This window comes from Microtus pennsylvanicus, chromosome 19 (genome assembly GCF_037038515.1).
Source record: "Microtus pennsylvanicus isolate mMicPen1 chromosome 19, mMicPen1.hap1, whole genome shotgun sequence".
NCBI classification, from domain to species: Eukaryota; Metazoa; Chordata; class Mammalia; order Rodentia; family Cricetidae; genus Microtus; species Microtus pennsylvanicus.
In genome coordinates, this window is record NC_134597.1 from 35,690,511 (window position 1) to 35,712,688 (window position 22,178).

Sequence of the window (22,178 nt, forward strand, 5' to 3'; positions counted from 1 at the left end):
CTTTGGCTCAGAAGAATGCCTTCTAAAATTCATAAAATTAAGAAATTTAGTTCTCATTAGTGTTTCATAGTCATGATTCGAGGAATTGCAAATACTTTAATCTTTTTTCCTCTGGTTTTTTGAGACAAGGTTTCTCTGTAGCTTTGGAACCTGTCCTGGAAGTAGCTCTGTAGACCAGGCTGGCCTTGAACTCACAGAGATCCTCCTGCCTCTGCCTCCCAAGTGCTGGCATTAAAGGCGTTCACCACCACCACCAAGTGCTAATACTTTAATCTTAACATCTTGTTCAGACTTTTGGCTGTTTTCATTTTGTACCTAATTAGTTTGGAATCCTTTTCTCAGGTTGATTAACTTACATCGGAATTATTTTCCAAACTACGTCTCATGCTTTTATTTCTTCTTTAGATATTTAATGTTCGGCCACTATTCTTATTATGCTGTATTTCTCAATTCTTTTGGATTCTTTGCCTCAGAGCCTACACATTGCTTTTACTATAATTGTCCCAATTTCTGTTGGAATGGCGCCTTGCAAAATTGACCTTGGATATCTTTTCTGGTATATTGAAAGACTAATCAGGTTCTCAGTTGGCCCCTGTGGTACAGCCAAGACAGATCATTTTTTTTTCCAGTACTGGGATTTAACACAGGGCCTCACAGATTCTAAGAATATACTCTATCACTATGTCCCCAGGATCCAGATATCAGTTTGATCCTTGTTTAAGGTAGCTTGATATCAAAGACAAAGGCTCAAACAAAGCTGTATTCTCTTCAGGTTCCTATGAGGCTTACCTTCTGTATAGCTTTGTAAATGGTCAAATCAAAGCTAAATTAACCAGACAAAAATTCAGTAGACTTTAAAGTATCTGCCACATTGATCTGGGGCTCTTTTATAAAAATAAACTGAGAAGGAAAACGCAGCCTCCAGCTTTGTTCTGGGACTACTCCACAGAGACGGATGGGGTGGGCTGACTGAGCTCACTGGGTGAGGGTCTTTTGGGAACAGTGAAGGAGGGATCCTCTGGGACGTCCTTGTTGTAGATTGCCAAAAGGAAAATATAGTCACTCAGAGTTAGGTTTTGAGTTAGCCATCTGAATGAACCTTTTTATCCTGGTGTATTTGTTGAGCTCTCAGCCCGAAAGTGCCAAGTTTTTCAGGATCTGGAGAATGGTGACAGACAAGGTTTCCAAAAGGAGTAGCTATCCCAGGACACTTCTGTTATGACTCTGAAAGCAGGAAGGAGGCGGGCAGTGAGGCGAGAGGGGCATGGAGATACTTTTGGAAAGGGTATTCTAATGTTTCTTTTTTTTTAAATCCTAGTTTTGGATGTCCATTGTGGCCACCACTATGCCCATACCCTGTGGAGGCTTCATGCCGGTTTTTGTGTTAGGTAAGGGTTGATGACATCATATTGATAGCTATAATCTGGGTGGGGATGAGAAAACAAGGAAAAACCTAGCACACTGGGAATTTGTGGTCTTAGTGCTTAAGCACAGATTATGCTGAGAACGTGGAGGCAAAGAAAATTTATCTTACTACTACCCTTCTTTATCTACCTCTAGGAGCTGCATTTGGAAGGCTGGTAGGAGAGATCATGGCCATGTTGTTCCCTGAGGGTATCTTATTTGATGACTTCCTCTACAAGATCTTACCTGGGGGCTATGCAGTAATTGGTGAGACATATTCCTAACTTCTATAAGCAGACATTGAGTACCCCAAATCCCTGCAATCAAAGTCTGCTAATACATCTTCTTTCAAGGTACAGCAATTTAGTTAAGTACAACACTATTCAATTTAAGTTTTGTTCGAACAGCCAGCTCTTGGCTCTGCCTCTCACTGTTTCTTTTTTGTAAGCCTTAATTCCTTCCTGTGGAAAATGGATCATAGGTATCAAATAAGAAAATTAGGATGGTTCAAGGCCAGCCTGGTTTACAAAGTGAGTTCTAGGATAACCAAGGCTACACACAGAGAAACCCTGTCTCAAAAAACAAAAACAAAACAAAAAAACAGAAAACAAAAGAAAGATGTGGTACCTTGCTTTATCTTTACATGTTTAGTAGGATCTTTATTTCCTAAGAATTAAGGAACCAATAATGCAGGTGATGGGCCCAGTTCATCCAAACTGAATTGTGTTCATGTTAATGGGAACTAATTTTTTGTAATTTAAAAATGCCATCAAGAGAAGTTATGCCATGTAACAAGTCTCACATAGGTGGTTTATTGGAAGAGGAGAGAAGGGGCAGAAAAAGGGGTGAGGAGGGGCAGAGACTGGTCCCTTGGGACAAGAGTGATAGGAGGGGGGAGGAGGGAGAGAGAGACTGGAGGTGGGCAAGACCCAGCTTTTAACAGGGAACTTAGCAAATGTTTACAGGACGTGCTCTTAGTGGCTGCAGCTGGACATTTCCTGTCAGGTCAGCACCCTAAGGTCAGGCTAGTACAGATGCCTAAATAGGAACACTAATAACACAGGAGTAAGAGCTGAGAAACACGAGCCCGGAACTTCTAAAATAGCTGCTGAGGTAGACCTGTGTATGGCATTCTACTTCCTGATCCTAGTTCATTTATAAACGCTTCATTTATCCATAGGAGTCTTCTGTTCTCTTCTTGTCTCTCCAGTATCTCTCGTCTTCCATATTGCACAGTTTCCAGTATATACATACTGTGTAGGTTATGTTCAGAACAATGCTCTGTGCATTTCCTACTCAGGTCATATACTCAGGTCATAGTATTAGAATTTTGTGACCTTTAATTGTTGTATTTTCAAATAACCATTCTCCTATATTTTTCCAATGAATATTTTCATCATTTTATTAGGTTTTTGTTTTTTGAAGACAGGGTGTCTTTGTTGGGGTTTCTAATACTGTGAAGAGACACCATGGCCACAGAAACTCTTATAAAGGAAAATATTTCGTTGAGTGGCTTACGGTTTCAGAGGCTTAGTCAGTTTTCATCATGGCAGGACATGGCAGCATGCAGGCAGACATGGTGCTGGAGAAAGAGCTAAGAGATCTATATCTTGATCAACAGGCAACAGGAAGGGAACTGAGTGCCATGCTGTCCATTGCTTGAGCATAGGAGACCTCAACCCCCCCCCCCACAGTGACACACTTCCTCCAGCAAAGCCACACCTACTCCAACAATGTCATACCTCCTAATGGTGCCACTCCCCATGGAAGCCATTTTCTTTCAAACCATCACACAGGGTCACTTTACACAGCCCTGGCTGTCCTTGAAGTCGCTATGTAGACCAGCTGGCCTTTCCCTCATATTTGAATAAGAAGTACAGTTAAAGTATGAGCAACTATTAACTTGATAAGATGACAACTTAAAAATACTTAAGATTGATTCTACCTTTGGTGAGCCTATAGAATCATAATGATTTAGATCTGTAATAATTTTAGAAGTTCTTTAGTGACATTGTCACTCTGTGGATGAGAGCATGGTATTCAGGGAAGTAAAGCCTGTTCATATAATAGACACAGAATCAGGATGTGTGGCTCATGATCAATGGAGTCCTCATGGTTCTATGTCCACAGCATGGTTCTTGAATTTTCTTGATATTCATTCATGAACTCTTGGCATAAACACCTGAGGCTCAAAGTAAGATTCTATTATTAGGTTTTTAAATATTCAGTTGAAAGCGATCCAAACTTTGAAAAACAAAGAATGGATATCATTCTCTTCATATTATAAATGAAAAGTTCTGCATGTACATTTCGTAACTTACTGAAGGTTATACATAAATTAGATCAAACAGATAATTTTTGAACAGGCCAGCATTCTCACCCCTACTCTTGAAAAGTAGCAGTGCTGGGATTGTTGGTACTGACCCGGGTCCTGTCTCCTATTCTGTGTCATTCTGTGTCATTCTCACTGTACCTCATTCATCTCCCACGCCAGAAAAGACAGCTCTAACCCGTCAATATATTCCTCTCACTCCAGGAGCAGCAGCTCTGACTGGGGCTGTCTCCCACACAGTCTCCACAGCTGTGATCTGCTTCGAATTGACTGGTCAGATTGCCCACATCCTGCCCATGATGGTGGCTGTTATCTTGGCCAACATGGTGGCTCAGAGTCTGCAACCCTCCCTCTATGACAGCATCATCCAGGTCAAGAAGCTTCCCTATTTGCCAGACCTTGGTTGGAACCAGCTCAGGTCAGGACCACTAGCGAGAATTAGTTTAGATATGGCGGGATGTGAGAGGTCCTGAAGCTGAGAACAAGGCTAACATCGGAATGCATGTTTCTTCAAAAATTATTCTCATGTTTACACATATTTAATAAATACTATAAGTGAAAGAATGCATGTCAGACCTTGTGGGAAGAAGGAAGGGCCAGCATAGACCTGTAGTGGGCTAACCCAGGATGCTTATTTCCTCCGTAGCAAATTTACAATCTTTGTTGAAGACATCATGGTACGTGATGTGAAGTTTGTTTCAGCTTCTTGCACATATGGGGATCTGAGAAACCTTCTCCAGACCACCACAGTCAAGACTTTACCATTGGTTGATTCCAAAGGTAAGAAGGAAGGAAGGAAGGAAGGAAAGAAGAAAGGAAGGAAGGAAGGAAGGAAGGAAGGAAGGAAGGAAGGAAGGAAGGAAGGAAGGAAGGTTGTTCAGAGGCAGAGAGCACCAGCATCATCTTAGCTACTTTCTAACATCCTAATATAAACAGATGTAGGGAAGAAATGCTTATTTCAGCTTGTGGTTTCAGAGAGTTCAGTCCCTTATGATAGAGAGAGCATGGTGGGACAGGGTAGCACACATCATGGTAGGCCACGATGCCTAGGAAAAGAAGCTGGCACTTAGCTGCTTTAATTCCTTTTACCCCCTTTTTTTTCTGGGATGCAAAGCCATGAGATTGTGCTACTTATATTCAGAGTGGATCTGCCCCCTCCCCATGTAATCTCTAGATCTGTCCTCATAGACACACCCAGAGGTGTGCCTCACCAGTCTCCTGAGTGATTAAAAATTCAGGTAAGCTGACAGGATTCATCATCACAGGGATGGACTTAAACTTAGAGCTACTAAGGGAGGTTCATTTTATACTGATTGAGGAACATGCTCTTCCTTTAGGATGTAAAAAATACAGCCATAACACAGACACACAAGACAGTTAAAATCCAATTAAGAAAATACAAGCAATTCTTACTATTCATGCAGCCATGAAGTTTAAAGTCCTCATGCACCTGGAACAGTTTTCAGAACAACGTTCCAAGAGGAAATACAGAGCTAAGTCCCTCGACTCTGGTAACAGCATTTTTGCCACACAATCAATACATAGCCATGTTGTCTGTGTTCTGTTTTAAGATACCTTATTTAATAGACATTTTTTTCATTTATAAACCATGAACTCGTGGCCAGCAGCACTGTAATCCTACCTAAGTGAAACTCACCTAACGTATCTTCTCAATAAGGCAAAGCACAGCCCTCCCTCTACTGCTTAGAATCAGTAGACAGCACTTGAGCAGAACGTCTGGGGACACTTTGATGGCAGAGTCACTTCACACAGCACAAAGATTCTAAAAAACAATGTGGCCTCAGATGGACTGCTGACTGAGCGCTGTTTGCTTGGCCTGGATTGAGAGGACTGAGTGCTGTTGGTTCAACGTCAGCTGGGAACATGAGGTTCAGGCAGCTCCCCTTGTTGTTGCTCTGCGAATGTCTGTGAATTAGAATTGCAGATACACTCATGATGGGTAAGCGATTTCAGAAGGAGAGACTTCATAAACAGTGTGGGTCAACTGAAAATCTTGGGTCCCTCTCCTACTTTACTCAGTAAAGTCATGGCTTTTATGGCCAGCCTAAGGAAGATTGAGAACTGTTCCTCATGGAGAAGGAAATGGCTTTCATAAATGTTGATGTCACCTTCCCTTCCATTCACCCTTCTTCCTGCCCACCGCTGGCATCTCATTGTGCTGTATGTCACCGCCACTGTCGTTTGTCTTTCTTGTTAGACTGGGTAGTCTTTGAATGGAGAGACCATATCTCTATACTTTTAGAGTTCTATGTATTAACTGGACATTCAGTATGTACTTCTCTGGTCTGTGAATTAGCGCAATAGAAAATAGACACGAGGAGCTATTTGGAACCAGGAATAATGCTAGTTTTGACTTCAGACATTCAGAGTATCCAAATTCCTCAAACTACATTAGTTCAGACATTGCCATAAGCTCAGAGTCCTTCCAAGTAGCTCCTGAAGCCATGGATCTTCCTTAGAGCAAGGGTGCACAGCCAGTGGGTGCAAGGTTTTCATGATGATGAAGATGTAGCAGTAAGGCATGTCTTAGTACCCTTGATGCAGTGCTATGGATGTTAACTTACAGAAAATGTTCAGCACTGTAGCAGGATTTTTATAAACATAAAGGTCTCTTGGAAAGGGAGCATCTTGTTCATATCCTCTCAGGACCTAAGTGCTTTAAAGGATGGAACTTATTCCAGGAGAGAGGACCTGATGCTAGTGTTGTTTATAGACTTCTTTAGAGTGTGTTTGAGTTTCAGACCATTACAACTGCCTCTTGAGTTTCATTACTTTTGGATAGGGTTAATCAGCATATTTTAATAGCGAGCTTACATATTTGCAAATACGATATTAGGGCATCATACAGATAAGTACAGATTAGCACCAATTAGTGTGCTGCCAATTGGGTCTGGAAGTGCTAAGTGTGTGAAGTTAAAGGAATCAAGTGAGGCCACCCCGGAGGAGTTTTAAGATGAAGTTTTCAGTAAGAGAAAGTAAGAACTGAAATCAGGAAAGGCTCTGAGCTCCTGCTGCACCTGACTTGCTAGACATTGTGGTCGTGGAGCAAGCCCTCAGGGAAGCATGGTTGTACCCCCAGAGTCAATGATCCTGCTGGGCTCAGTTGAACGCTCAGAACTGCAGTCCCTCCTCCAGCGCCACCTGTGTGCAGAGCGAAGGTTGAGGGCTGCCCAGGATATGGCGCGCAAGTTATCGGAACTGCCCTATGATGGCAAGGCACAGCTGGCTGGGGAGTGGCACCCTGGTGGTCGACCAGAGTCCTTCGCCTTTGTGGATGAGGATGAAGATGAGGACATCTCGAGGAAGTCAGAGGTAACCAAGACAGAAGAAAAAAGGAAAGTGACAGAAGGGAAAATGTCAGTAGGGGTCAATAGTGATGTCTCTCCTGGATTGGGCTAGACTGGACTGCGCTGGGCTGCACTGGGCTGGACTGGGCTGGGTTGGGTTAGGCTGGTCTGGGCTGGACTAAGTTAGACTGGGCTGGAATGGGCTGATCTGGACTGAACTGGACTGGACTGGGCTGGGCTGGGCTTTGCTGCGGCAAGTGCTGGAGAGAAGGAAAGGGGAAGGGAAACATTGGCAAGTGAGAAAGAGATCATCCTGGATCCAGTGCAAAAGAGGAAGAAAAGAATTCAAGGTGAGGGGCAGTGTAGAGTTAGATCTCCCAGGACACCTGCTGGTAAAGGCAGCAAGGAAGGCATCATGAGGCCTCTTTTCTGAGACTGAGAATGCTTTATTTTATTTTTAGCTTCCACCATCTCCCCTTCCTCCACCTCCCCTCTTTCCTACTGCTCCATCATACCCTGAAGAACCTAATGGGCCACTGCCCAACCACAAACAGCCACCTGAAGCTCCAGAGCCTGCGGGTAAGGACCTCAGCATGCTTTGGGAGTTTTGTTTGGACTCACGTTTACTAAAAGCTATTATTGTAAAGAGATGTGAGGCTAGGCGATTTCAAGAGCTGACTCTGATAAATCCCATGATGCTTTCCTAGGGAGTTGGGAAAGAGATAGAAAAGAGGAATGAATCCCCTGGGGTACAGCTAGGGGAAGTACGGATCTTTGGTGGCACAGTGTCAGAAACCATTGGCAGCACCTGGTCACACCCCACCCCATCTTCTCACGACTCCTTTCAGGTCAAAGATCTTCCATCTTCCGGCGCCTGCTGCAATGCTTACTGGGCAGAGCTCACTCTACAAAGAAGAAAATAGCCCAGGTAAGAGAATGTATGTCTAGAGGAAGAAGGGAGATCAGGAGCCTGTCCTTGTGGAACAAGAAGCCAAAGTCCTTAGAAGGGCAGAGATCCCACCAAGGGTGGCAATGGTTTGAAAAGGTGGCTTTTTGGACTGGATCTGTCCAGGGAGACATGGTTTCTACATCTCTGAAAACTGTGACTAGCCTTAAGAAGAAAAGGGAAATAACTTGGCCCTGTTTCTTTCTTCCCTAGGATTCAACGGATTTAGTGGATAACATGTCACCGGAAGAGGTAAGAAAATCCACTGCAGATTATTTCATCCAGTGAAGGTATTGCTTTTCTTGCTTTGTTTTGAGACAGGGTCTCACTATGCAGTTCCTGGGTGGCCTGGAACTCACTGTAATGGCCTCAAATATCCATCTGCCTCTGCCTCCCAAGTGCTAGGATTAAAGGTGTGTACCACCATTTCTAATTGTACCATGAAGACTCAACACCAGACTGTTGATGAACATGGCCCTTTAATGCCTGTTAGAAATAAAGCGCATCTAGGTACAAAAAGAAGACTGATTATGTATTTCTAATGAATATCTTCCTCAAACAGATATTGAGAAGACATTTCTGAGGTCAAGAGTCAAACAAAAGTAAAAATTCCTTATATATCAAGATGTTGATTTTGACAAAAATCATACTGAGTCAATACAGAAATTAGAAAAAGCAGTTAATGTGAAAAGAATTCACCTGCTGTCCCTGCTAAGATTTAAGTCTCACATAGTGAGAACTCTAGTTTCTAACCAGTGTTTAACTTTCCTTAAGACCCAGAAGCAACATCTTCCTCTCCTTGGACAGAAGCTGGAGGTATATGCTAGATTCTACCAATCACTGCCTATGGAGCCCCTGTCAAACTTAGCACTGTGTCCCTACTACTTCATCTGCACAATGTAGATGAAGGCAGAGCTGTTAAGAGGATTCGATGAGCTAAGACACGGATAGGAATTAGACTTATGCCCTGTACAGATGAAGCGCTTGGCAAATGAAATGTAGCTACTGTTGTTACTGGGAAAGCGGGTAGAACTCAGAAGGACCAAGAAAGCAGGTCCTATCTAAGTCCCATCCTCTTTGCAACATTTCAGACAATCCTCTTATACTAAGAACCAGTTAGGCTCCCTGTAACCCTTTAGCCAGGATCATGGGAGTTTACAGGATGCATAGCTGTGTCCAGAAATTTCAACAGAACATGACCCTTGGAGGGAGCTTCAATGTGGACTCAGCACTCAATCCTGGGACTAGGAGCTAGCTAGCCTTTGCTGGCACTCTCTGCAGGTAGAGTGCAGATTTAGAAAATAAGAAAATTGAAGTGTGACATCATTCAGTAGGACAGGAGAGCATCTTAGATTGACTGACGAGTCCTGGAAAGAGTGGCTCATCTGGCATCTTGGGTTGTAGATGTGTAAGTCCAGAGGCTAGCTGGCTTTGAGCCTTAATGATTTGATTAATAGATTAAAAACAAAACAAACAAAGCATAAACAGTCCAAATCCACTAAATACCAAGCAATGCAGAGAGTCTGCTCAGAGTCAAAAAATAGTCACTCAGCTCTGCACGTAAGAGGTGACTGCTAGCTGCCTCCATCTCCAGCTGTTGACATCACTTAACTCTACCAATGAGTGTGTATCCAGTAGGCAGAGGGGCCAACATAAGGCTGAGTATAAACTGCCATTTCTGAAAAGCAAAGGCTCACAAAGCATCAAGGTATGATAAGAATTATTGAACAGAAAAAATGTGTCTGAATGGGATTGTCAATATGAATGACACACAGTGAAGGTTGGACAAAAGTGTGTGAAGACCAGGAGGACACAAACTATAGGAAGGACCCATATTCTGGGTACCTGAGGGTGAAGGGTGGACCTTGAGGCCAGACAACAGAGGAGAAGGAAGCTGTGACCCTCTGAGAGGAAAAGGTGTGCCTATCAACCAAGAGTGTCTGTGATGGTTCCCGCGGGACAAAGCTGGGCTCCTGAAGTTGAAGGGGTCTCTGTGCTACTCTGTCAACAGATTGAGGCCTGGGAGCGGGAACAGCTGAGCCAGCCTGTGTGCTTTGACTGCTGCTGTATCGACCAGTCTCCCTTCCAGCTGGTGGAGCAGACAACGCTGCACAAGGCAAGCCCTTGCTGACTGCTCAGGGCTTTAGGGAGGGCAGAAGTGGGCACATGCTGACCTGTGCTTTCCCCATCAGACTCATACACTCTTCTCACTTCTTGGCCTCCATCTTGCCTATGTGACCAGCATGGGGAAGCTCAGAGGTGTCTTGGCACTAGAAGAGGTAAGGATGCCTAGGCCCCACTTGACCAGAGAGAAAGAAGGAGGAACGGACCCAGGACAAGGGGACATGGTGGGGAACATGTAGAGCAAGGGAGAGACTGCAAAGCATGTTGTGGACACAGTCCTCTAAGGGACATAGTTCTCCAGCCAGTGGGGACCCCATGTGGTTTTCTCCCAGTGGTCTGGTTTGGTTGAGTGGGGTTTAGGTGAGCTATGGGGAAGGGTGTGGGTATATGTGAGAGGTACGAAGCAACCACTAGGTGGAAAGGGGTTCCGCTGGCCTTTCTCAGGGAGACTGGCAGTCTCTTCCTCCTGATATGCAGGAATAGATTTGTCTTTTTGTCTTTCCCCATGATTGTTCCCTGTCTGTCTTGGCTTTCTCCCCTGCTTGCTCCTCTCTTCATTTCCGTCTCTTCCTGTTTTGTCGATTCTTGCAGTGTTTTTTTTCATTGCCCCCCATCTTCTTTCTTTTTCCCATTGTCTCTCTCTTTACCTCTTCCTCTTCCTCTCCAGCTACAGAAAGCTATTGAGGGCCACACCAAATCTGGGGTGCAGCTCCGCCCTCCTCTTGCCAGCTTCCGGAATACAACTTCAACTCGGAAGAGTCCTGGGGGGCCACCCCCTCCTGCAGAGGGCTGGGGTCTGCCTGAGGGTGGAAATGAGGCTCCTGGAGCAGAAGTCATAGTTCCTACCATGCCAGAGACTCCTGTACCACCTCCATCTCCAGAGGTCCCTCACTGCATGGCCCCAACCAAAGTGGAGGGTGAGCTGGATGAGCTGGAGATGGTGGGAAGCCCAGGACCAGAGGAGGACCTGGCTGACATTTTGCATGGCCCCAGCCTACGGTCCACTGATGAGGAGGATGAAGATGAGCTGATTCTGTGAACAACCCCTTCCAAACTTTCTTTATAAGAACCAGGGACCCATGCCAGAGAGTGGGCTTGTATGTGTTGAAGTTGGGGAGGCCCCAACTTCATCTTATTCTTACCCGCACTGTGAAAGTTGATGGTGATGATCTTAAGGAGAACTTGACCTTGGGCATGGAAGAATGTGGGTCCATCAGACGCCTTCCCCCATTCCCAGGCAGGGCTCAAGAACCCATGCTTGGAAGACCCCTGTGTTTCCTGCTGTGCAGGTCCAGTCCGCATCAGTCTCTCACCTCCCACAGTCCCCAGTGTTGTTCAGGTACCATCCTGATTCTGCCTGTCTAGATTTCGGCTTCCGCATGGAATAGGAGAATGGTGGTCCAGATGGATTGATGTGCCACATTGGAAGGGATGTGGGACCATAACATTGCACTGTGGACTGACCACCTTACAACGTGCCCCCAAGCCCGCCCACCCTAGGTTCCAGGGAACCAAGTGCAGTTCCCTGGAAAAGAGGTTGACAAAGGCTCCATGTGGAGAGGCAGGATGTCATGGCCCAGTGCATGTGTCTGACCCCGGCAGCAGAAAGCTTTCCTGTATCCAGGGCTGTCTCCCTAGTTCCAGGTTCCCCTAGGACAGGCATATTCCCACTGCAATGGCTGGCTTAGCCTGCCAACAGTCATCTCTGCCTTGGAGCTTCTCTAGCTGGAGTTCCTCCCCAAGCACCAGCAGTGGGTCATGCAGAGTCCAGTCCTTTATAAGTAGCTCCTTGGGATCTTCTGGCATAGACTTGGGGGTACCCTTGGGGTGGCAAGCTTTCGTTTGCCCCACACCTAGAGGACTCTCATCTTGGTTAGCCAAGAACTTGATAGTTGTACTATACAGCATTAGCCTGCCCCACCCAGGAAGAGATGCCACATGTTCTGAGTATGTAGACACCCGGCTCCATTCACGGCTTTTCCTTCCCTCGAGGTATACTTTAGCTCTGCAGCTGAGCCCTCAGACAGTCTCTTGTCTGCCCCTCCTCCCTTGCCCAGGTCTCCTCTGTCCCCCCAAATAAGACACTCATACTCAGAGGATGCCACCACATTCTGTTTAGTGTCATTGAACACAGCCTCTGGCCTTCTCCAACATGGGTTCCTTCGACCTCCTCAGGCCAAGAAAGACACTGAAGCCTAGGTAGGAGAATTACAGGGGGCATCCAAGCCCATGCCCATGTGTATATAATCTATAATACTTATATATATTTATATAGAATTCTCTCTGTAATATATGTCATAGAATCCTTCCTGGGCCTGGGGTGAGTTTCACATTAAGAAAACATGCTAAGACTGACCATAGAAATGGGTATGCCTCAGACCTGGAAGACAGTGTGGGATGTAAAGGGGTAAGAACTCATCCTTCAAGATTCCCTCCTTAGTACAAGGAAAAAGAAAGGAGGTGTGTGAACTGGGGAGGGCAATGGAAGGGGAGGAATGGAAGGTTTGGATTTTCATTTAATAAAGTCAATTGAAAATTAAAGTGTACCCCCCCTAAAAAATCATTTAGCAAGAGCAGTTTCATTCACAAGAATATAAAAAAAACAGCCCTGCTCCCCAGCTGCTGTAACACGTGCTGCATAGCCTTTAACCCCAAAGGAAAAGCAACCCTTCCCACCCACCCCTAACAGCCTCTTCCTGCACATGCCCCACCCCTCCCCTTAAAGTAGGCTAGAAGCAAACCCCCATGCACCCTGCCCCAGCACCAGAGAGGTGGTCCCTTCCTCCAAAAGAGTTCAACATGGTTCTGGGTCAGCTCCTGAGTCTTCTCTCTCCAGAGTGGGCGGGCCTCACCTGCCTCTGTGGCAGTTTGCCAGCAGCCTGGGGAAACCAAGCCCCTGCTCAGGTACAGACCCTACAAGGCTCCTTCAGGTCTTTTGTAGTCTTTCATTGGGGACCATTTGGCTTCCTTGAGGAATGGAAGGAGTAAAGAAAGCTGCTTTAGTTTAGTCTTCCTAACTCTCCAGGGCCCTGAGCAAAAGGGAACCAAAGTGAATGAACCTACTCTCTGGACTTGATATCCACCTTCACCTGGGGGAAGAATGCGGGGTCACTGAGATGAGACACACATGTTGATAGAGAGAATAGACAAGGCAGAGAGACCCTTGGAGTAGGTTAGCTTGAACATGCAAGTCCCAGGGGGCTAGGACAGGAGACCAGGGGTTAGGGGCAGTTGCCAGAGTTGGCAGGCTAGCCCTTCCTAGTCCGAGAAATGAGGTCCTGATAGGCTAAACCACAACACTAGCAAACACGAGGTATCTTCTCCCATTCAGGCAGCGTTAGATGAGCTGAGTGACTAGTCACCTACCTTGGCTCTCCAGGTCTACTCCCATGTTTCCTCCATGACCCGACCCCAGGATCCAATGCATCCCCTCCCCTGAAGGATGTGGGACACCTACTCCGGTTACACTTCAGTGTATGAATACGGTGCAGGACAGAGTCACGGAAGAACAAGATCACACCAACTCTGAGCCTCATTGTTCCTGTGGGTGAGGGAGTAGTTCGGGACCCCTGACAGTTATAGTAGGACACAAAGCCTTGGAACTGGAGCCATAAACAGACAGGAGGAAGAAGAAAAAGAGGGTGGCAAGCTTGGGCATCTCCTATCAAATCTCTGCTTATGCCAAGGGCCAGATTGAGGCTGCGGCTGCTCCAGCCCATTCATAGCAATACTGCACCGACTTGCTGCTGCTCCCTGTCCCCACGGTTCACTCCGAATCGGGGGGGGGGGCAAAGGAGGTGGGGGAGGGCAAGCTTATGTCTTGCCACAACCTGTCCCGTAAGTAATGATGGATGGAGGAGCCCGGGAGAACAGCCCACACAAACGCAGAAGCATCCAGTGTCCACCCTGGCCCTCAGCCACCAGCCCAGCCAAGGCAGTGACAGCACCAGACTTCCCACTCCACTCTGCTCAACCCTGAGTCCCCAAGAAGTTATAAAAATGTAGAAAAGGCAAAGAGAAAAGTGTAAACAGCTCCAGAGAATTAGGGGAAGGTAGAGGGAGGCCCAGCCCTCGTGGTACCCCCGTTGATGGGACACTGCGATCCGAGGTCAACAATCTGAGACTGGTTCCCACTCACCCTCCTCAGGCATGGGTGGAAGAAGGCAGAAAGGGAACCTAGAGTAGCCAACCCCATGGGGCCTTCTCCCAGATCCTTAAGGTCCTCCTTCCAGCCACAGGGCATTTAAGTGGCTGTGTTTATTCTTTGTCTCATTGGCGACCCTCTTGCCTCTGAGTAGGCTTTGGGATGAAGAATCATACTGTGACCCCTGTCATTCCCAGCTGCCATGTCCATCTCGTCCTTGGCTCCCGATCCCAGAAGCCAAAGAATGCCTGAATCAGGCACACTGTCTATGCTAAACACAGAAGGGCTGTTCAGGCCACTCTGCCGTCCCCACCAAGCCATGTCCCACAGCCCTGAGGCCTGCTTCCCACGGCGGAGAAGCACTGATGCCATGGCCAGAAAAAACAGAAACAGGAAAGCAGGAGTGAAATGGAGAAAGGAGGCATTCAGACAGCACAGCCAAGGCTCCTGGAAGACGAAATCAGGGGTGCAAGAACTGAGATTTGGCGTTCAGCACGGCGCACCTGGGCATGGACCCAAGAACCATAGCTATGGCTCATCTCCCACCATCATGCCAGGTTCATAGCCACCTAATTTTGCCTGGGTCTCAGTTCCTGGAATGATGGTTTCTGGAGTACAAGCCTAGATAAAACCCCCTGCTGGTCCTTCACTTTCCAGGGTGCTAGCGGGCTGGTGAGGGCTGGAAGCTCGCGGTTCCCTGCTGTCTTCTGCCCGGGTTTCATCTGTGCTGCTGGAGCTTGAGAGGGTATGGGTTGCAGCCATGCCCCTCAGGTCAGTGGGGTGGGAAGAAGCTAGTTGTTGGTGTCCCCCTCCTCCTCATCAAAGGACTGCACACCTGAGGATGTGACATCAGACACCTTCCGGCTAAGAGCAGTGGACATCTCCGGATCTTCTCGTGGGGAAAGTGACTCCAGGTCCCGGCATCCTGCATCCTCTTCCTCCTCAGGGGCCAGTGGTCTCTTCTCTTCCTCTACAGAACCCCTGGCCAGGTCCACCCCACCAACCTCTGGTGCCCAGTCAGTGTCTACCCCCAACAAAGGTGGAGGCTCCTGAGCAGAGTATCCTGAAGCAGGTTGGGAAGGCCCTATGTCATGCAGGCTGGGCTGTGAGTCATCAAATGCAGGGCCAAGATAGGATCCTGTAGCTGGAGATGCAATGAGGGACTGATCACTCGCTTCCCAGGCATCTGATGACCCCAGGCAGTACATCCCCTGTGACACGTAGGAGTGAGGCCATCCATCCATGGGGGCTTGAGCTAATGCATCTGTAAAGAGAATGAGCAAGGTTGGAGGAGCCACAGAACATCGCAGGCAGTGAGAAGAGCTCACGGAACTTTTGTCTTATGCTTATGACATAGGTATGGGGGCACAAAAGGAGCTGAGACAAACAGGAAAGTCCTAAAAGAACAGAAAAGGACAGAGGGAGTCTAAATTGCTGGGAAGCCCCTCAGGCTTAGGGTTGGACCCTAGAAGCATCTCTCACCCTGACTCTCCATCAGCTCCTGGTAGTTATCACTGTAGTTGCAGTCCAGTGGCTCCTGGGTAGAATTGACACTCATGTCCTCACCATCCATGGAAGACCAGGCCATAAGTGTAGCCTCAGAAATAGCAAACTGCTCCATGACACCTATGAGAAGAAATGAAATTATCCTAAGAGTCCTCAAGTAACCCTTAGACTCATGAAAGGGGTGTGGAGAATCCTGGTGCAGCATGGTTCAATGGAAGTACAAGATAAACCACGTATCATCTCACTTAAGAAAACAGGGGGCTTGAGAGATGGCTCAGAGGGTAAGAGCACTGGCTGCTCTTCCAGAGGTCCTGAGTTCAATTCCCAGCAACCACAGGGTGGCTCACTATCATCTGTAATGAGATCTGGTGCCCTCTTCTGGCCTGAAGGAATACACACAGGCAGAACACTATACATAATAAATAAATCTTAAAAAAAAGAAAGAAAATGAAACAAACAAGTGGAATTAGTTTTAATAATAAATCTTAAATTTAAATGTATACATGATTCTCTTTCAATATACAATCAACATAAACATTAGTGAGGTATTTTGCATTCTTCATATGAAGTCTTTGAATCAGTTGGTACTTTCCTTATAGCACATCTTCATTGAGATGGTCATATTCATATTCTCAATAACCACATGTAGGTAGTGTCTACTCTTTTTCTCTGAAGCAAGGCTAGACCATGGGGAATTTTTCAAAAGGTCACACTTATCAAATCCCTAGAGGAAAAGATGGGTTCCTCTGGTGAAATAGCCTGAGAGAGTAAAGTTAGAAATTCCAGAAGTTTGTCTTTGGAGGTTTTAGAATTTGAACCTGGAGTTAGAGAGATGCCTTAGTGGTAAAGCTTACTGCTCTAGCAGAGTACCTGAGTACCCATGCCAGGCAGTTCACAACAGCTTGTACCTCAAGCTTTGGGGGTTCTAACATCCTTGCCTCCAGGGACTCTTACATACATATGGAACACACAAACATATGCAGGTAAAAACACGTGAACATAAATAAAACAATTTTTAAAAGAGATAAATTGAACCTAAATTCAGATGGTCTAGGATACAGGCATCTAGATAGTAGGTTTCAGAATTAATGAAGAATTCCCAAGGGAGCATCAGGTGAACACGGGTCCCCAGTCACATAAGCAACTCTGTCAAGGGACTAGATGAAGGGAGGGCGTGATAGCGAGGAAGAGAGCATTGCGGGTCCCTAGTCTAGTCAGAGCCATGAACAAGCTCCATTGCTATTACCTTGTCCTCCCTCTCTGCCCTCCATGTCTATCATCCAGCCCCACTCAGACTTCCTCCACCACCCGTACCAACAACACAAAAGTCCTTCTCTTCAGCCCTACCCCTCTCCTTGGGTATCCTTCCTAAGGGCTGCCAACAGGATTAGTTTATCTTCCCATGGACACCACATACGCGTCACCAGACCTATACCAGTGTCGTCAGAGCGAAACCGTTTTCAGGGCCATTCCCCTTAGCCATCCACTCTCACGAGTCCACTAAGTCAATTCAAGAAATCCAGCATTGACGAGCATGGCTAGAAGAAATCTCCGGGGCCTCCTTCATTTTTAGAAACAGGTATAAGCAGAGTCATTTGAAGTCCCAGGTCCCCGTGTTTTCCCTTAGACTAAGAGAGGCCAGGGGAAAGACGGTACCATATTAAAGGAAAGAAAACATCTGGGACACATGGCCTCACAAATCTCATTGGCACCCCCATTTTCTAAGGCTGTAATAAAAATATGTTGTAGGGAACTTACCAGGATTAACCAGTCCAAAAACAAGCAAAGTTGAAATCAAAGCTGTTAGAAAATATGAACCTGTGATCAGCATGCAGGGAGACCATTTTGCCAAAAGAAAGCAGACTGGAGGGTCAGCCTCTCACCATCAAAACAAACAAACAAACAAACAAAACGCTTGGGATGCAAGTACCTGCTAGGAAACGTGCCTCCTTCTCGCCGTCGCTGAGGTCAGAGTAAGCATCTGTATCCCTGCGCACAGCCTCATGGCTGTGTTGTGGCTGAATTGTTGGGGCCTTTCCCCAGCCCTGCCACTCAATCATGTGGGCCACCCGGCCTTGCCCCATGGCTGTAGGCTTTGTCACATGGTCCTTCATGCTTCTCGAGATCCCTATGGAGTCAGACAATACACCCACACCCTTCAGGATATCACACAATACACATAGCAGATCCACCCATCATCCCCACCCAGGTTCCATGGGATTCCAACCACTGGGAAAGTATCCCTTGGTATCCTGAGGGGGTAGTCTCAGGACAGGAGAGACTTGATGGAAATGCAGATGTTGTGCGGGTAAACTCTGAGACATCTTGATGAGCAGGGAAACAAAGACGATCCTGCCAATATTCCCATTTCCAGGTTTGGAGTCTCACCTGAGAATGATGACTTGGCCAGGGCCCCAATGCCATAGGCATTAGAGTTTCGCTTAAGCTTCGGAAGGATGGAAGTGGTGTCCTCCATGGAGAGCTAGGACAGGGAAGGTAAGAGAGTGGGCAGAGGAATAAGAAGGCTTGAGGGGGGTTGCTCTACATATAGAATAGAGTTTTTGGTTCCCAGTAAGGTGGATACCCAAGGGAACAAATGACAAAGAAAATCAAGGATGTATATAGGCACACCCCTGAAAGCTGGGAGGTCAGCAGAACAGGGGAGGGCTCGTGCGGCCTGTCTATAGAGGGTCCCGATGAATGCAGGAAAAGAAGGGTCAAGGTAGGTTGGGGAGGGCTAGGGGTGGCTGCACTCACATTGATGCCGTCCCAGGAGAAATCTGTTCGTGTTTGCTGTAGGAGAGAGGAGAGGGGATGGTATCTGGGCACCTCTAGAAGTGCAATTCTGACTTCTTCTGAGGGACTTCCAGAGAGTCACAGAGGGGTAGACCTTCCTGAGGCTGAGAAAGATCTCAGTGTGTAGCATTTGGTGTGTGTTTTGGGAAGCAGGAAGATGTGGTCTGTTCCATCTACAGGAGTGTTTGGGATGTTGCCATAGAACTTATGAAGAGAATTCCCCCTTGGGCCTTTATGGGATGATGAGATGGTCAAGCAGCTAGGAATCTGGGCGAGGTTGCTGTAGTCGGGAGGGTGGGTCTCTGAAGCACCCATCCTTACCTCCGTGGAAGGTCGATGGAGGCTGCTGCCATGCAGTGAGCTGGTGCTGTCCATGTTGATCTGATCGACATCCTTGAGGCCTTTCCAGTCCACAGCAATCACTTCGTTCCCTGAAGCAGCCAGAAGGTTAGTTGCTCGCCTTCATTCCCCTGGATCTCTGCTCCCTTCCCATAAAAGACAGAGCCTAGGGTCCAGCCCTTCCACACCTGCCCACCAGTGCCATGCCTTCTGGCTACCCATTTCCTTCTATGTCTTTACCATCCATAAATTTTCGGTGAGAGAAATAAGTGAAACAAAACACTCATTTTCAGCTCAATGGGGAACAGCATGCTTAGGAAAAAATGCTTCCTGGCCCTCTCTGGTGTTGTTTACATGGAGAGGGAGGGGTCAGGGATTGGGTTGTTTCCATTCTGTGCCTAGGAATCTTTGAGACTGTCTTTATTGGATCCAGACTTCTCACCAATTAACTGCCCTACAAACAAGGACACAGCTTTCTAGGGGAAGCTACTTGACTGTGCAGCTGGCTTTGATATTTGAGGGATGAGAGGAATGTGGCTTCCCCCTTGGGCCTTCCTAATAGTCAGGGAACTTAAGATATGGTGGGGATAAAGGCAGGTGATAGGTAAGAACCTGAGACTGTTTCCCCTGGAGCCAGACAACTCGAAGATGCAATGGAGACTTTGAGCCCAATTCTCTCAGGGGACAGAAAATGAATTCAGGAGGAGAGACAGACATAAGAATAGGAAACAAGAGGACTTTGTAATTTTGGAGCTAAAAGAACAGAAGTTCAAGGTGAGATGACAGGAGACAATGGGGGAGGTGGATGGGACACTTTGAGAACTGGTGGCCGAGTGAGGAACCTAGGGAAGACTCCTGACCTGAACACAAGGTGTCCTCTGGAAGTCCTGGGAACGAATTTCTTGAGAATTTACAGAGAGATTCAAGAATCAAGTGGCAGCCTGAGCCATCTGCCCTAAAGCCATTGCGTACGTGAACTTTTGCCTTTTGGGTTTAGGATTATAGGTCCCTTCTCTGGAGGTATTCTGACTGGGTCTTCAGCATGAAGAGGCATCCAGCATGCAGCAATAGAAAGTGGCAAAGAACAAAGAGGATGGAGGTCCTAGGAATTTGAGGCAGAGCTCTCCATATACCCTCCAAGTTGTTCTGTTCTCTCTTGGGATCTTGTGAAATGATGAGGTGCGTGAGACTCAGACCTGTGGCTAGGTCAAAGAGGAATACACTGAACCTAGCAGTGATGGGGCAGGCAGAGAGAGCTCTCAGAGAGGAGTGGGAGAGGAGGGGTGAGCAAGGGGAGGAAAGGGAGGTGGCCTTGAGAAAGAGGGGGAGCTGAGTCAGAGGGGGGGGTGGCAGGGAGATGGAGGGAGATGGAGGGAAGGAGAACAGGGAAAGAGGTGAAGGCAGAGGAGGGTCTCCATGGAAATAAACTGGGTCTCAGAAATCAGGCTTCTGGAAAGTGAGTTTGTTTGTAATAATAATACAAATTATTCTCTCAGCCTGAGGTCACTAGGGCGTGTAGGCGGGAGAAATTGGGAGTTAGGAAGGGGAAAATTGGGGGGTTTTGGAAAGGACTGTACTAATGGGTTCAGCCCTAAAGCGGAATGGATGCATGGGGGGTGGGAGTAAGGGGGCGGTAGTAAAGCAGAGGCTGGAGGAAGAGGACCGTTAAGGAAGCGCCTTTCTTCCCTCCCCCTGTCAAAGGTAAATAAAGAGCCGGCTCTGCCCTGCCTGCCCTCGCTGACAGGTGCAGGAGGGTCCCGGGGCTCCTGGCGGACCCCACCCTTCTGGGAAACGGAATCCCGACCCCTCTCGGGACGGTAAACCTCTAGCTCCTCCCCGAGTCCACTGCTCTTCCCAAGCATCCCGGCCCAAGCCCTCCGGGCGTGGAACCCGTTCCCTCCCCGTGGCACACGGTCTTCCCGCCCCCGCCCCAGAGGGAAAATGCACGTGAACAAAGCAAATCGGGGGAGGCAGGAGCGACGGAAAAAGGCTACCAAGAGGGAAATGGTTGGGGGCAAAACACACATGCCATATGGAGGGGAAGGTGGAGGGTGAGGATGGGAGGGGGCGCGCGGAAGAAAGTCAGGGCTGAGGCTGGAGAGAAGGTTCTGAGAATAGGGGCTGCTTCAGAAAGAGGGGCGCCCCGGAGGTTCTGGTCACGGCGGAGTAGACGCGGATGGCCTGGGGATGGAGGGATGGGGCGACTGGGAATAGGGAACAGCGAGCAAAGAAGGAAGCTGGTGGAGAGGCGGTCGGGGAAGGACCGCGCCTGCGGGAGGGCGATGAAGAGAAGGCAACGAGCCGAGCCGAGAGGGATGGAAGCCTTGGAGGCGCGAGGGCAGAGGGATGGAGGGACCACAGCGGATGGAGGGAAAGTGAAGGCGCGAGGCAGGGCCAGGAGAGCCGGAGGGAGGTCCCCAGGGGCGAGGATGGGGATGGGGGAGGGGGCGGGAGGAGAGCCCCCGGGCAAGCTTGCCCCTGACCCGCGCCCGGCAGCCGTACCCACCCACAGTCCGCGAGCCGATGCAGCCCATGGCTCCGGGGTCCGCCGGGGCCCGGCCCTCACCGACTCGGGGCGCGCGCCGGGGGGAGCACCGGGAGCCGCGCCGCCGCCCCAGCCGCTCTGCAGCGCCGCGGCTGTCTCCGCTCGGCTCCGCTCCCCCCTCCCCTCTCCATCCCTCCCCACGGCAGCCTCCGTCGCCGCCGCTGCCGCCGCCGCCACCGCCTGGCTCCCCCGCCCCGCTCGGCTATCGGCGGCCGTGGAGGGGGCTGCTTGGGGATTGGCTGTGCGCGGCGCCTCCCCGCCCTGCCCCCGACCGGCGATGCTCCCAACGCCCCTCGCCGCGTCCCTCCGCCTGTCCTTCGCAGCCCCCACCCCTGGGCTCCTCGCCCATCCCCGCTTGTGTGCTCCCCGGAGATGCTGATGGAGAGTCGATAATAACCAGCTTGGGTCTCAGGAGCCAGGTCAGGAACCGAGGGCCCACCCATAGCATCTGCTTGATGGACTTAGAGGGCTGCGGGGTGAGAAGGCCACTAGAGAAAGTGGGGCGGAGATGAGAGGACAGACAGCCTGCTGAATAGCGTTGGGTACCAAATTCCGCAAACACTTGTTTTCTTTCTGCGGCTGCTTCTGGGACGCACGAATCGGGATTGGATGCTGTTCTGGTTGCCCCGCGTTTCACGTGCGTTGCTTTGCCCACCCAAACAGATCGTAAAGTCTTTGCCAGTGGATGTTTGCGAGATGCTTCTCTGTCCTCTAGCTGTTCTGGGATGGGTGTG

At 48.4% G+C, this 22,178-nt stretch overlaps 2 protein-coding genes across 6 annotated transcripts in view; one reads left to right on the top strand and one right to left on the bottom strand.

The window, feature by feature from the left end:
• Clcn1 (chloride voltage-gated channel 1) overlaps positions 1-12,655 on the top strand; it is a 30,481-nt gene extending 17,826 nt beyond the window's left edge. Inside the window, exons 13-23 of one of the 2 annotated variants that reach the window (XM_075953507.1) lie at positions 1,319-1,388; positions 1,561-1,671; positions 3,941-4,154; positions 4,383-4,516; positions 6,837-7,069; positions 7,506-7,623; positions 7,893-7,972; positions 8,204-8,242; positions 10,002-10,106; positions 10,183-10,269; positions 10,782-12,655. In XM_075953507.1, the coding sequence (XP_075809622.1) occupies positions 1,319-1,388; positions 1,561-1,671; positions 3,941-4,154; positions 4,383-4,516; positions 6,837-7,069; positions 7,506-7,623; positions 7,893-7,972; positions 8,204-8,242; positions 10,002-10,106; positions 10,183-10,269; positions 10,782-11,153 (1,563 nt within the window). In that variant the 3' untranslated portion in view covers positions 11,154-12,655. The remainder of the gene's footprint in view (positions 1-1,318; positions 1,389-1,560; positions 1,672-3,940; positions 4,155-4,382; positions 4,517-6,836; positions 7,070-7,505; positions 7,624-7,892; positions 7,973-8,203; positions 8,243-10,001; positions 10,107-10,182; positions 10,270-10,781) is intronic. The other variant, XM_075953508.1, reaches the window with a different exon arrangement.
• Positions 12,214-21,638, bottom strand: Fam131b (family with sequence similarity 131 member B). Of its 4 annotated transcripts, none has more exons than XM_075953518.1 (7): positions 21,466-21,636; positions 18,882-18,991; positions 18,522-18,557; positions 18,153-18,246; positions 17,695-17,892; positions 15,741-15,884; positions 12,214-15,522 (listed from the first exon to the last, which is right to left on the bottom strand). In XM_075953518.1, exons 2-7 carry the CDS (start codon positions 18,933-18,935, stop codon positions 15,050-15,052), a joined length of 999 nt encoding a protein of 332 aa, XP_075809633.1. In that variant the 5' UTR covers positions 18,936-18,991; positions 21,466-21,636; the 3' UTR covers positions 12,214-15,049. The 4 variants fall into 4 exon arrangements, with proteins under 4 accessions (XP_075809633.1, XP_075809631.1, XP_075809632.1 ...); XM_075953516.1 differs by having other exon boundaries at positions 21,406-21,636; XM_075953517.1 differs by lacking the exon at positions 18,522-18,557 and having other exon boundaries at positions 21,406-21,638.
• Positions 21,639-22,178: the final 540 nt, after the last annotated feature.

Bases quoted from the DNA above. Each gene is read 5' to 3' on its own strand.
- Fam131b (XM_075953516.1), bottom strand. From the start codon at position 21,433: ATGGGCTGCATCGGCTCGCGGACTGTGG. The intron at 17,893-18,152 runs GTGAGACTCCAA...CTGACTCCATAG, and splicing joins GGCCAAGTCATCATTCTCAG to GGATCTCGAGAAGCATGAAG. The intron at 15,523-15,740 runs GTGAGAGATGCT...TTCTCTTTACAG, and splicing joins GGAGCTGATGGAGAGTCAGG to ATGCATTAGCTCAAGCCCCC.